This window comes from Arachis ipaensis, chromosome B4, assembly GCF_059453495.1.
Source record: "Arachis ipaensis isolate K30076 ecotype BB chromosome B4, ASM5945349v1, whole genome shotgun sequence".
NCBI classification, from domain to species: Eukaryota; Viridiplantae; Streptophyta; class Magnoliopsida; order Fabales; family Fabaceae; genus Arachis; species Arachis ipaensis.
In genome coordinates, this window is record NC_142439.1 from 124,291,890 (window position 1) to 124,306,763 (window position 14,874).

Here is a 14,874-nt window from a genome sequence, read left to right on the forward strand (position 1 = left end):
TCCAAGCTAAAGTAGAACGACCCAATCCAACTGATGCCACTCTATGATAGTAAAGTAGATTAATGCCATCACGAACCTCCATAATGTTGTGTGTCGTGGCTCTAGTATCTCGGGATGCACTATCTGCACGATGTTCAGCGAGCTGTACGGCATCCAAGTGAATTGAAAAGGAAAATTCGGTCCAATATAAGGCTTCATGACCTATAACGACACAAAATAACTGAAGAATAAAACACTTAACTGTCTGATACTCACATCGCCAGGACGCAGTAAATATATCCTCAATCTGAAATGCACGACTCGAGGTCCCTTCTCGTTCGATGTCAGCTGAAAACCTGACTATCTGCCACCCAATAAATGTTATCAACGAGTGACAAAAAATTGAAGAAATGGCCAAAAAATAACTAGAAATAATTGCGTACCTTGTGGCCAACAGCCAGTGAAAGGCATCAAACCCATCCGACCTAAAATCCGGGAACCTCCAGAAGATCCATAACTAGAGGAGCTGTAGTGATCCTGCTAACTTAACCACATGCTTGTTGGCCACATGGCATAGGCACCTGTATAACTACGATAGAGTGGCAGATCTCCAACTATATTTATCCATGTCCTCTAACTTCGCCACGTACAACAGCCACCTGATATGCGTGCGGGTACCAGACTTGTCACCGAATAGCTGCGTCGATAATAGCATCCTTATGCATGCTCTCGCGTACCTCCAGATTGTCTTTTCATCTGCATCCCCGTAAAGGTTATTGAATGTTTCCTGCATTCAAGTGCAGTTCACAGTGAAATTATCGATGTAGTCCAGTGGCGGCAACACACCCAACAATTCCTCGAACCAAGCTCATGTCGGATGGCCTCCATCGATGTACTGTTCAAAGTTCGTCAGACATCTGCTGACGTACTGATCGTCTATTAAAAAACCTAGCTTGTAAGCTACATCCTATAGCGTAATCGTGCACTTATTGAATGATAAATAAAAGGGTTAAGTACTGAAATCGTCCCTAAGGTCTGGGGTGAAAATCAAAATCGTCTCCGACCTTTTTCTGTTATTAATATCATCCTTAACGTTACAAAACGTTATAAAATCGTCCTTTTCCATTTTAATTTTATTTTTTTACCATATTAGCCTTCATTATTAATAAAAATAATTAAAAATAATATTAAAAAATTAAAACAACTCCCCTCCCCTCCCCTCCCACCCTTCCCGTAACTCACCCCACTCCCTCACTCACCCTCCCGTAACCTCCTCAGCCCACTCCCTCGCCCCCCACCCCTCATCCCTTTCTTCTTTTTCTCTGAACCACAACCACCCTCCAACAAGTCACGCAACCTCTTTCTCTCACCTTCGCCATGGCCGAACCACCACCGGCGACCACCTCAGCCGCCTCTAGCAGCTGCTGTCCTCACCATCACATCATGCTTTGCCGCGACCACATCGCCAGAACCCACATCGCCACCGGTTCTCCTTTGCTATGTGCGAGACCCATCACATCCAGCTCGTTCTCCTTTTCACTGAAACGGAACTTTCAGAGCAGCGGAACAGAGCCCCTCTCCTTCTCAAGCATAGAACCGAATCACAGACCACCATTTCTGTCCTTTTCCTCCTTCCGTCATGCCCAAACCGCTAGCGACCCATCAGCTGTCCCTGTCGCTACCTCCCTGTCTCTGCGTTTTCTTTCCCAGTTTGCAATTAGATTCTTAATTAATTCTATCTAAATTTTGTTTGCTGTTTTGGTTAAGAAAAATTGAAATTGAAATTGGGGTTGGGGTTTTCAAAATAGGGGCATCAGAAAGGGGATGAGGGTTACGGGAGTGGGGGCGGGAGTGGGGTGGAGGGTTACGGGAGGGTGAGGGGGTGAGAGAGTGGGGTGAGGGGGTGAGGGGGTAAGGGAGTGGGCTGAGGGGGTGGAGGGAGTTACGGGAGTCGAGAGTGGGGTGAGGGGTGGGGGGTGAGGGAGTGGGTTGAGGGGGTTACGGGAGGGGGTGGCGGTGGGGGTGGTGTGGGTGAGTGGGTGAAAGTAGGGGGAGTTGCTGGATTTCACGATGGAGGTTGGAGACTGGGGATGGGGGTGGCGATGAGGGTGGGTGAAGAGTGGAAAGTGGTGGAGTTGGGACTGTGAGTGGCGACGTGGGTTGGAGTGGGGCTAGTGGGGTGGGGGACTGGGGAGTGGCAGTGAGGATGGCGAGGGCTGGAGGAGGGAGTGGGGGAGTTACGTGTCACGGCCTTGGACACACTCCAACGCTACCGTGTCGGCACTCGGACTTACTCAACCTCTTGAGCTAAGACCAAGTCAGCCTAATCCTCAATACTTAGCAAGAAAGCTAAGAACACAAGAGAACACAAGAAAGGAAGCTTTGGTGAAAGAACACTTTATTGCTCAAGTGTGGGTTACAAATGATTTACACACCTTACACTAACTCTTATCTCCTATTTATAGCCATCCACCTCCTCAATGGATGGTTAAGATCAAATCTAATCAACGGTCCAGATTAATCCTCCAGAACCTTCTTTACAAATATCTATCCTACCACAACTTTCCAATTGTTTCTAGATTATTCCATACCACTCTTTATACTTCTATATACATCTTACACTCTTCTAGAATACTCTATGATCTTCTAGAGTCTTCTAGAACCTTCTAGGATATTCCAGGAACTTCTAGGACATTCTAGAACGTTCCAGAATCATCTAGAGCATTCTCAAATACTCTAGAAAACTCTACAAACACTGTTAAATTTAACCTTCTAAAATTTACTGTGACATTCTCCCCCACCTAATGCGCAGACGTCCTCGTCGCGTTCTGTTCATGATAGCGTTCTAGGTGTTCTTGGAATTGCCACAGATCTTCGCGAGTTTCTCAGCTAGCTTCGGTTATCGGGAGCCCTTTCCACTTGATCAAGTATTGGATACTTGGTGGCACCCCTCTTCGTCGCACGATGCGATTAGCTAGGATCTCTTCAATTTCTTTATCAAAGGATCTAATTACCACGGGTGGAGCACGACTCGAGTTACCTCTACTCGGTTCATCTTGGTCTTCATGATATGGTTTAAGCATACTCACATGGAAGACCGGGTGAATCTTCATAGAGGGAGGGAGTTGTACTTTGTAAGCAACCTCCCCAACACGTCCAATGATCTCAAATGGCCCTTCGTATTTGCGGATTAAGCCCTTATGAACCTTGCGAAAGGCTTTGAATTGTTGTGGAAGAAGTTTAATCATTACCTTGTCTCCCACTTGATAGCTTGCATGCCTCCTCTTCTTATCTGCCCATTTCTTCATCCTCTTGGCAGCTTTGTCGAGGAGTTTTGTCCAATCCTTCTGATTAGCGCTCACAAAATGCCTTAAGTAACACTCGAGTAAGGCATTCACTCTCTCAGTCTGCCCATCGGTTTGAGGATGGAAGCTTGTTGAGAAATGAAGCTCCGACCCAAGGAGTTTGAACAACTCTGTCCATAGTCGTCCTGCGAAGCGTGGATCTCGATCACTAATGATGCTCTTAGGCAATCCCCAATATTTCACCACATTCTTGAAGAATAGTCGTGCTGCCTCCTCTGTAGTGCAGTCAGTAGGGGCGGGTATAAAGGTAGCATATTTCGAAAATCGATCCACTACCACGAGAATAGATCCAAACCCATCAGATTTCGGTAAGGCAGAGATGAAATCTAGAGAGACACTTTCCCACGGACGCTCCGATAGAGGCAGAGGTTCCAACAACCCACTTGGTGTCTTGTTTTCAATCTTATCTTGTTGGCACACAAGACAAGTCTTCACATAGCTCTCCACTTCATCTCTCATTTGAGGCCAATAATAAGAAGATTCAATGAGTGCTAAGGTCCTTCGCTGACCTTGGTGACCAGCCCACTTGGTGTCGTGGCATTCTCTTACCAACTTCCTTCTCAGATTGTCCCATTTAGGAACGTATAGTCTTCTCCCTTTTGTGTAGAGAAGGTCGTTTTCTAACCAAAATCTTTTGGTCTTACCTTCTCTAGCCAACTCCACCAATTTCTTGGCTAATGGATCGTGATGCAACCCTTCCTTGATGGTATGCACAATATCTCCTTCAACCATAGAAATGGCCGCCATTCTGTATCGTTTTGAGATAGGCGATTTCGCTCCTAACTCCAATTCAATGTTGTCATCCATCTTTCTTCTAGGTGGTAACTGCTTTGGCAACTCGAGAGGTATCACATCCTTATTTTCTTCAAGGACTTCCTTGATTTTAGGGGGAGCATCTTCTCCTTTGGCTGTTGACTCCTCTTGTAGTAAAGCCAAAGACATCATCTCCTCCTTCTTGAAACCTTTCTTGAGTTGCATGGTCGAGAGCATCGGAATTCCTCCAGCCTTTGAGATTGTAGGGACCATGCATGGAGACCCTTTCTCCATGACGCATACTATATTGTAGTATGGCATAGGTATTATATTTGCCTTTCTTTGTAAATCAAGCCCGATGACTATTTTAAAATCGTCCATGGGTGCTACTGAGAAATCCACAAGGCCCTTCCAAGAACCAAGAGTCATCTCAACCCCTTTTGCTACTCCCTTAAGGGGTTCACCCTTGGTATTCACGGGTTTGAACCAACCATTCTTTTCGGTGATCTTCAACCCAAGCCTCCTTGCTTCATCAGGCGTGATGAAGTTGTGTGTAGCACCAGTGTCGATCATAGCCATGACAGGTTTTTTATTGATAAAGGCTTTGACATACATCAAGCCTTTCTTTTCTGCAGTACTTGCCTCTTTGGTCTTCACAGCATTTATGTGTTGGATAGATCCAACACACTCAGTTACTTGAGTTTGAGCTTCTCGTTCCTCAGCGATAGATGCCAAAGTCCCTAGCTTGGGACAATCCTTCATTTGGTGCGGTCCCTTGCACACGAAGCATCCTCCTTTGGGCACGAAAGCCTTCTTCTTTTCTTCGTACTCTTTCTTTGAAGAGTATTTTCCTTCCTTCTTGGTTGAGAAGCTCTTCCCCTTGTCTCCCCCACCTTTAGCAGAACTGGGCTTGGAGGAAGACTTGGGTTTAGAGTCTCCCCTATGATACTCAGTGAGTGATTCAGCCACCACGATGGCCTCATCGACATCCTTAACATTCCTTCTTTGTAGTTCTTGCTTTGCCCAAGGTTGGAGTCCATCAATGAAGAAGAACAATGCATCCTCTGATGCTAAGTTGGGAATTTGAAGCGTGAGAGTAGTGAACTCCTTTACGTAGTCGCTAATCGTACTCTTGTGCTTCAACTCCCTCAACTTCTTCCTTGCTTCATAAACCACATTCTCAGGAAAGAATTGTCTTTTCAATTCCTTTTTGAAATCTTCCCATGTGGCTATGTTGCAAGTACCCTTTTCCATATCTACGCACTTTCTCCTCCACCACAAAGTAGCATTATCAGAAAGGTAGAGAGCTGCAGTGCGTACCTTTATTACTTCTTCGACCACCCCTTGGCCTTCGAAGTACCTCTCCATTTGCCATAGGAAGTTCTCCACCTCGCGAGCATCCCTTACGCCCTTGAACTCCTTTGGCTTAGGGAGATCAATCTTTGTCGTCTCCCTTATAATGATTGGTCGAGATTTTGCCTCCTCGAACCAAACTCGAACTTCCTCAAATAGCTTCAAGGAATTCTCAAGCTTCTCTTCGATTTGGAGCATACTTTCTTTGAAAGCATCTAGTTCTCCTAACACGTGAGCCTCGAGGGTCTCTTTGTCATGTTCTATCCTTTGGAACCGCTCATCCATAGAGGATAGAACATTTTCCAACATAGAAACTCTTTCTTCTAAGAAGTTAGAGTCCTTACCTCTAGGCTCACTTGAAGAACGACCCTTCTTGCCTCCCCATTGAGAAGGAATAGTATCCCTTCCCCTTTGAGACTCAACATGCTCCATGGTGATATTTGAAGCCATACCCATAAACCACTTGTGCTCCCTCTCGAACCTTGCTCTGATACCAAATTGTCACGGCCTTGGACACACTCCAACGCTACCGTGCCGGCACTCGGACTTACTCAACCTCTTGAGCTAAGACCAAGTCAGCCTAATCTTCAATACTTAGCAAGAAAGCTAAGAACACAAGAGAACACAAGAAAGGAAGCTTTGGTGAAAGAACACTTTATTGCTCAAGTGTGGGTTACAAATGATTTACACACCTTACACTAACTCTTATCTCCTATTTATAGCCATCCACCTCCTCAATGGATGGTTAAGATCAAATCTAATCAACGGTCCAGATTAATCCTCCAGAACCTTCTTTACAAATATCTATCCTACCACAACTTTCCAATTGTTTCTAGATTATTCCATACCACTCTTTATACTTCTATATACATCTTACACTCTTCTAGAATACTCTATGATCTTCTAGAGTCTTCTAGAACCTTCTAGGATATTCCAGGAACTTCTAGGACATTCTAGAACGTTCCAGAATCATCTAGAGCATTCTCAAATACTCTAGAAAACTCTACAAACACTGTTAAATTTAACCTTCTAAAATTTACTGTGACATACGGGACAGGAGGGGAGGGGGAGTTTCTTTTAATTTTTTAATATTATTTTTAATTATTTTTATTAATAATGAAGGGTAATATGATAAAAAATAAAATTAAAGTGGAAAAGGACGATTTTATAACGTTTTGTAACATTAAGGATGATTTTAATAATAAAAAAAAATCGAAAACGATTTTGATTTTCACCCCAAACTTTAGGGACGATTTCAGTACTTAACCCTAAATAAAAGATATGAGTATTTGAACGTCATCTCTTCACATATTATAATATATGGCGAGTGTACTTGAGATAATTTTTTAAACTTGTAATACATCCTAATTATACAATACAGGAAATTTATATTTAATTGTTTTTTATCTTATGCATCCTAAATACATTAAGTGATAAGCATATTGCTAAGCAAAATATTTATTTTATTTATAAATAAAAAAATCCAATTCTGCATTGGGTAGATTTATCTGATTTATGATTTATCCCTCGGTATTTTAGTGACTTATCCCTCGGTATTTTATTTATTTATTTTTTTGGTAGTATTTTTAAGGTGGTCAAACTTTGGTCCATTTTTCTTGATAACACGAAACAACAAAAGGCTAGTTGTTGTGTTGGGGCACTCGAGCTTCCCAAGTGGGACCCACTCCTCCAAATTGAATTTGCAACTTCTCGCCACGCGTACCTGGCGCGTGGAAAGATGAACAATGTTGATGTCAGGTGGGCCCCACTAAATTATTAATGCCGTCGATCTGAGTGCATAGCGTGATCGTGCGGTGGATATTTGGAGTCAAAGACCTATCTTGATGGCTCTCTTTGACCAACACATGCCACTTTTTTCTCCTTTTTCAATTATTATTAGAAAACGAAATAATAAAATATTTCATAACTTTGACTGGGCTGTCACCTCAGTCGAGATGAACTTCGTTGAAAGTCGTGGAGTTTGGTGGAATTACCAAAATGGTCACCAGACCCACCAACATTTCCATTTTATTTGCTACCTTTATTTTTAAAATATTTTTTGTACCTGAAAATGAAATGTCCAAGATGTCCCCAAATTGTCTATTTAACATCCAAAGCTATTTTATAAACTTATGCCTTCAGAAGTATTAACTATTAAGTAGAATACAAGTATATAACAAAATATATTACGCTCCCTCCTAGCAATTGCATGCTTAGTCCATTTTCTTCTTTGTAAACGCATAAGTGGATTGGGATTTTTAGTAGGGCTTTAATTTTGTTAATGGAAAGATAAGCTTTTACTTTTAACTATTATTACTACGGCCCAGTTTAAAAAAATAGTTTAATTAAGTTATTTTTAAAAAAATAATTTAAATAATAAATAATTATATTAAAAATAATTTATAAATAAGTTATTTTGTGTTTGAATTTTTAAATTTAAAAATATTTATTTTATAAAAATATGATAAAAAGTAGTAATATTATGAGAGAAGTTATTTTTTTAATTTTTTTTATAAATTTTTAAATAACTTTTTAAAAATTTACAATTTGATAATATTACTATTTTTTATAAATAAAAAACTCAAAAAAATTATTTTAAAATTTTTTAAATGGACCCTCCATGTATTTGGTTTTACTTTTGTAGAATTAATTTCACTTAGAATTTGATTATGCCATAAAAATTAGTTAGAATTAAAGGATAAGTTGGACAAAATAACATTTTAAGTAAATTTATTTTTCGTAATTATATTAAAAAATCATTTTGAGTATTACTATCCAAATATTATTAATTTTTGTCAAAATGAATTTAAAAATAAAATTTAATTAAATTATATCTTAAAAACACATATTAAGGGTATAATTATAAAAAATTTTAAGTTTTTAGTATATTTAATACATTGTAAATTATTTTATCTTTTTAAAAAATTTTGGTCAAATCTTTTTTTATAATATTCGTAAAATATAAATTACTAAACTTCAAAATTAATTTATACATAATCAATTATGAATATAATCAAATTTTGCAAAAATTAACCTACATACACAAATAGTAATATAATTGACAATTGATGTTGAACTCATAGGTTAGTTATGAAACTTTAGATAGCTAAAGAAAAAACATCATCTAAATATATATAATTGATAAAAGTGATCGTTTTATAAGCAAAAAATTAATTTAAGAATGTGAAATATTGTAATCCTTTATCATGATCTAAATAGAGAAACCTAGTAGTTTCTACCTACAAGATTAGTATAAATTTAAAAAATTTAAAAAGTTTGTGAAAACCTTAAACCACATATTACATATTTTTGTTATGAAAAGTTATAATTGGACTTCTAAAGTTTGTTCATAATAAAAATGGACATTTATTCGATTGTTATTGATAATCTTTTTTAAATTATTTTACCCATTTTTTTTATGGAACTTCATAATTAGGGGTGACAAGAAATAGGATATAGTAAAATAGGATTTGAATTTAACCCTAATTCTATTTACGAGTTAAGATTTTTATATAAACTCAATTTTATCTTATTCACGGGTTGAACTCTAACCCTATTCACTCTTAACCTATGAAATATTCAATTTTATCGGTAAGTTACAAAAAAAATAATATTATTATATAATTTAATGATAATTTAAAATAAAATTGATTTTTATATTAAAAAATATATTAAATTATCAATTAATAATATTTTTAATGGTTAAAAATTTTTTACATTTAATAAGAGATCTTTAGTTTAATATTTACTTAAAACATATTTTTATAAATATATAATATATACATATAAAGGGTGCAGGTTGATCGAATAAAATTAAAATTCAACTCATATCCTATCTCATTCGTTACAAATCAAATTGACAATTCTATTCGATCAAATTGGATCAGATTAAATACCCATGAATAGAGGTGATTCAATTGTTGATAATCTTTTCTAAAATATTTCACCTGTCCTTTTTATAGAGCTCCATAATGGTCATTTCGATGTGGATAAGACCAAAAAATGAGATCCAAATGAACCTAAGAAAAACGCAAGAAGAAGGGCAAAATTGAGAATGCAAATATGGGAAAAGCACATCTTGTGCTTGTGTGTGTTGATTGTAATGATGATGATAATATTACTTTAATAATCACTTCAAATTAAATAAATGAGGTCCCTCTGGGTTAGGTTTGACCACTGCTCATTGGAGCTCATTATTCTATGTCATATAAAAAAAAATTTTTAAATAAATATTTAGAACATAGTCAATTTTTTATTAAGATTTCCGAATAATAAATTTAAGCTTTAGTATATTAGATTTATTTTAAGGCAAGACGGTAAAATCAAGAGTTATTGGATGTTTGAACAAGGGAAAAAAAAAGAAGAGTCAAATACAATTTTATAATTAGATGAAACAAAAAATATGACTAAATTATATTTTGAGGAGTATTAGGGGATAATAACTTTTGTGTTTTGTAACCATTAATTAGCTATTAATAATATTTTTAGTGGTGTGAGATTATATCTAATAGTAAAAAATTACTTATTTTTCTTTTAATGGTTAAATACTGACTATAAAACACAAAAGTTGCTGATCTGCTAGACTTTCTCTTATATTTTAACCGTTAAAATTAGATTAAATATATTAAAATTTAGGATTTTTTTAATAAAAACATGACATCTTATCTTATAAGTTATAAATACATAACTAATAATAATATACTAAGTTATTTTTTTCAAAAACTCTTTCTCTTTTTATCTCTCTCTAATAAATTCTAAATAATATTCCCCTACTCTCTTTCTCTCTCTTCCTTGAATACTTTCTTCTCTCTCTTGTCTCACTTTCTCTCTCTAAAATCTTCACACTTCCCAGCCAGCTTTTCCAATCTGCTTTCTTTGACTCGATAAGGGGGTTTTCTTCTCCGTAGAATCAAAACCACAAAAGTTCCCATTTTTACCTCCATTTTCCCCTTTCTTCACTCCAAGTTGCATCTTGCATGAGCTCCAATCTCGCATATCGGTTAGTTCAATTTCCTTTACATGCTTTTAGATTCGTATAATTTTAACCCTCTTTATGTATATATATTTTTTAAAAGAAATGGATTTGTTTGTGAATTTGTGCGTGTTTCTTGGCTTGTTTGGAACTATTTGTGTTTCAGTTCCGTGTTCATTTTTTCTAACATCATTTGCCTTTTTTTGTGGGGAGTTTTGTGTGTGAAATTTCTGGTGAGGATGTAGTTATTTTAATCTGGGAAATTTGTGTATTTCATTTTTGAAAAAATTATAAATTTATTTTACTTTGATGTTGTGAAAGGAAACGGAGTAACTTGTTTTTGTGTTGGATTTATTTGATGTTATGGATCTGAGCTGTTCTTGTGGAGCTAGTGAGTTTCAGCAAATTAGGTAGTTAGGTTCATTTGCCCAAAAATGTCTTTTGCTTTTTCACCTCCAAATACTTGAAATTTTATTTTATGGTTTTATTTTATTTTATTTTTGTTGTGGAAATAGGCTAGGGAATGGGATAAAAACAAGTTGGCACTGAGGTTTATTAGAATATTACTTTCTCAATTATTGTTATGTGCATGATGACTCCATCTATGGATTTGATTATTCTTTGTTGGTCCTCAAAATTTTGGAAAGTTATTATTATTATTATTATTATTATTATTATTATTATTATTCAATTAGTAATTTATGTTATGAAATTCTCTTTCCTTGAATCAACATTAAAAAGGATTAGATACTGACTAATATATATATATATATATATATATTAGTAATTTAGGAGTAATATATGTTGATCGGAAAATGTTTTATGCTTAGTCCCTTTTAATTTGAGAGAATCAAAATTAGGTGCCAAACTATGCCTTTGCATAATGCATGCCAGCATCATTTGTTGTGGGTTGTGGAACAATGGTGTTTGTGATGGTAACACTATTTCATTGATTAATCCATGCACCAAACTCTATCCTGTTAAACTAGATTTGGTTCTTGTGATTGTCAAACAATATGCTGTTGAACCACATTAAATTAGTTTTTGGTTATATTTTATTTATTTGCTTTTTTATTTTGCTTTTTGCAGACATAAGCAAAGTAGTTCTATAGAACAACCTAGTACCTGTACAAAGGATGGGGTGTTTTACTGTTTTGAAAAGCAAGAAGAAAAAGCATGACCAAATTGCATATGTAAAACGAGTAAGCCACAGTGAGCATGTACCTACAATATTGCCTGAACCTCATACTCGCACGCTCCAATCTGCACCTCCTAGTTTTAGGACAAGAGTTAAACCCATTCAACCTAGTAAAATGACTTACAATAGAACAAGAGCATTATCTGCTCCATCAACTCTTGACACAGCGGAACAAGATGCTTTAGCTTCGGTTGAGTATGAGGAACAAGAAGAGTTGAGACACCGAGGAGGAGGATCAATGAAGGAGCAGCATTTGTCTAGCCCACAACCTTTACCGCTTCCATCTCCTAAGGGTGGCAGTTCATTGAACGCAATGGGCAGCTTTAAGTCAGTGACAGCTAATGTTCCTCCAAATTCTTCTGGACCTTTGCCGCTTCCACCTACAGGGTCACTTCGAAACTTTCAGTATGAGGAAATTGCAGCTGCTTGCCTCAATTTCTCCTTAGATCGATGCATGTCGGAATGCCTTTCCTCCACCATATATAAAGCTTCCTTTGGCGATGATTCTTCTTCAAGCTCAAAGAAGTTTGAAGCCACTGTCACGCGTCTACACCCATCAAATCAGGTAATTATTTATTTATTTAAATTGTATCACTTAAGTTTCATTTGTTGTTTATCCTATGCATAGTGATTGTTGAATGAACGTCATGATAATCAACACTATGGAGAAAAAATGCCTTACGTATTATCTGAGAATGGCCATATTTTTCCATATATGAATTGTATTATGTGTTAGGCTCATATTCTTCAAAGTTTAGCTGACCCATCCAACTTGTTTTTGAGCAATGTTGGCCTTATTCATCATCCTGGCCTCTATTGATCATGCATTTGAAATTTTGAATAGAAACCCTTGTTAAATGCTGAATACCTTGCTAGTTGAAAACATAATTGTCAGTTCGTGTTAGTTTATATTGCGAGGTTTTTTATTAATTCCCATTATTACCACAAAAAGAACGTGTTTCTGTGTAGTGATCTTAATGTGTGTTTCTTCTTTCAGGGCTTAAAGGAATTCATAAGTGAGGTCAATACTATAGCATCTTTGCAGCATCCAAACCTCTGTAAATTGCTAGGGTTTCATGCGCGTGAAGGTAAGGAACAAAGAATGCTGGTTTATGAGAGGCTATACCATGGAAGCTTGGACCGCCTGTTGTACGTGAGATCTGATGGCCCGTCTCTTGATTGGAACACAAGAATGAAAATCGCTATATGTGCTGCACAAGGTCTTACTTTCTTGCATGAAGAAGGGCCTTTTCAGGTAATTGCCGAATTGAATACATTAAACTGAAGAAACCTGTGTGGTCTTGTCTGCCTCTTGTATCTGCATGTGCATTTTAGATATCGTGACGCGAGTACCACAGTGCCTGAGTAATTTTGCTTTCTGAAATGAATTATTTCTAGGATGAATTGTGATTGATATTTTCTTTCTAACGGCATTTTAGTGTATTACAGTTCTCAGTTAAATGGCAAATTGATATGGTTGCTGATATGCCAATTTATATATCTGCAGGCAATGTATAATGAATTCTCAACAGCTAACATACAGATAGACAAAGATTTCAGTGCCAAGCTTTCAGGGTACGGTTGCGTTGGACAACTTCCCGAGGAAGAGATATCGAGCAGTTCATCCGTAGGTCCTTTGACTTAAACGTTGTTCTGATTCAGTTGGTCTGGATGAAATATTCCCTTAAATTTGTTCCTGTATAATGTATTAATGAATTTAGTTATTTTACAGGCTGTTGGCAACCTATCAATGGAGACACTGGAAAAAGGAATGCTCACACCAAAAAGCAACGTATGGAGTTTTGGAATTTTTCTTCTAGAGCTTCTTACTGGAAGAAAGAATCTGGATAGTCGTCACCCCAAGGAAGAGAGAAATTTGGTCAAGTGGAGCCGTCCCTTCCTAGCCGATGATTATCGACTCTCATTGATTATGGATCCTCAACTGAAGGGTCGCTTTCCCTCCAAAGCGGCGAGAACTGTAGCTGACATTGCCCAAAGATGCCTTCAGAAGGAGCCGTCCGAAAGACCAACCATGAGGACTGTTGTCAAGCACCTCAAAATGATACAGGATTTAAAGTATTCTTGCCGGTTCCCGCTTCAAGAACCAGCCACAATCTCCGGAAAACATATGTCGAGATCCCCAAGTCTTAACGGCATCATCAGCCCTGCTCCTAGGCTGAGTTACTCCCCGTCTCCCCCACCAACAGTGGCCCCGCCATCTGTTTCACCTCCAAGATGGTCCGGAGTCCCGTTCCTTCCTCCGCGTGCGTGTTCCTCTACCCTCTCCCTGGAGGAGCTCGATAGGCAGGAGAGCCGCAAGTCGTCGTCCTCGGCCTCTAGGAGGGCTAGTGTGGAAGGTTTTTGAATGTCTATAACTGTTCCATTTTTTATTTATTATTTTTTTTGGTGTGTTCAACACAAATTTATAGCAGATAAAAAAGATGTGGTTCTTCCACCCTTTTTTCTTTTTTTCTTTCTGGATCCCTCAGTCGTGATGTTGAGAGGATGCTACTTTGTAGATATAGTGCAAAGTTAAGTTTATATTGTCTTGTTAGCATTTTGCCCTTTTTCCATTCTGCACAAGACTAGGATAACGACGGGATAGAGTAATTTCTAACATCTAGTTTGTGAATTAGCAGCATATTCTTAAATTCTTAACAACGTTGAAATTGAAAAACAAAAAGTAGCTCTAAGATAATATAGCTCATATTAACATTTTATTAAAATGATGCTCTTTTATAAAAGGCATTATTAAAGTTTAAACCCTAAACTTGTTGGAAAAAGAAACCACTACTCTTCATGAATAAATAAAAGGTTTTATGAGAATGGCATGCTGATGATGCATGTCAAAGAAAGAAGAGTGACGCATGGCGTGTTGGTTTTATTACTCAATGTTTTTATTAACTTTTGGGCATTAACTCATATATGCTACTGGGCTGGACCAAATTTAGTTTCTGAACAACTAATAGGAACTGGGTGAAGGTGGAGATGCTCATTGAAGGATTCATGGTTCATGAAGGGGTTGGCAGGACTGTTAGATAATGTATTAGGACCTGATATTTATTTATTTCTGTTCTATGCTTATGTGTATGATTCAGTTAATAGGGTCAAAGTTATTAGTGGCCTCAGAGGCAAGTTAATCTTTTTTGTTCAGCTAGTTTCTATTTTTAAGGAAGTGGAGTCCTATTCTTAAGGTAGTGGAGTGAGTGGTTAGTTTTTTTTTTTTCTGTTATTGTATTTAACAGTTTATTGAA

At 37.3% G+C, this 14,874-nt stretch overlaps 1 protein-coding gene across 1 annotated transcript; it reads left to right on the forward strand.

The window, feature by feature from the left end:
* The first annotated feature begins 10,153 nt into the window (after positions 1-10,153).
* ATSIK (Protein kinase superfamily protein) lies at positions 10,154-14,177 on the forward strand. The gene is made up of 5 exons (XM_016343127.3): positions 10,154-10,449; positions 11,512-12,185; positions 12,618-12,875; positions 13,128-13,247; positions 13,353-14,177. The coding sequence occupies exons 2-5, from the start codon at positions 11,559-11,561 to the stop codon at positions 13,983-13,985; spliced, it is 1,638 nt and encodes a 545-aa protein (XP_016198613.1). The 5' UTR covers positions 10,154-10,449; positions 11,512-11,558; the 3' UTR covers positions 13,986-14,177.
* The last annotated feature ends 697 nt before the right edge of the window (positions 14,178-14,874 follow it).

Bases quoted from the DNA above. Each gene is read 5' to 3' on its own strand.
- ATSIK (XM_016343127.3), top strand. From the start codon at position 11,559: ATGGGGTGTTTTACTGTTTTGAAAAGCAAGAAGAAAAAGCATGACCAA. The intron at 12,186-12,617 runs GTAATTATTTAT...TTCTTCTTTCAG, and splicing joins GTCTACACCCATCAAATCAG to GGCTTAAAGGAATTCATAAG. The intron at 12,876-13,127 runs GTAATTGCCGAA...ATATATCTGCAG, and splicing joins ATGAAGAAGGGCCTTTTCAG to GCAATGTATAATGAATTCTC.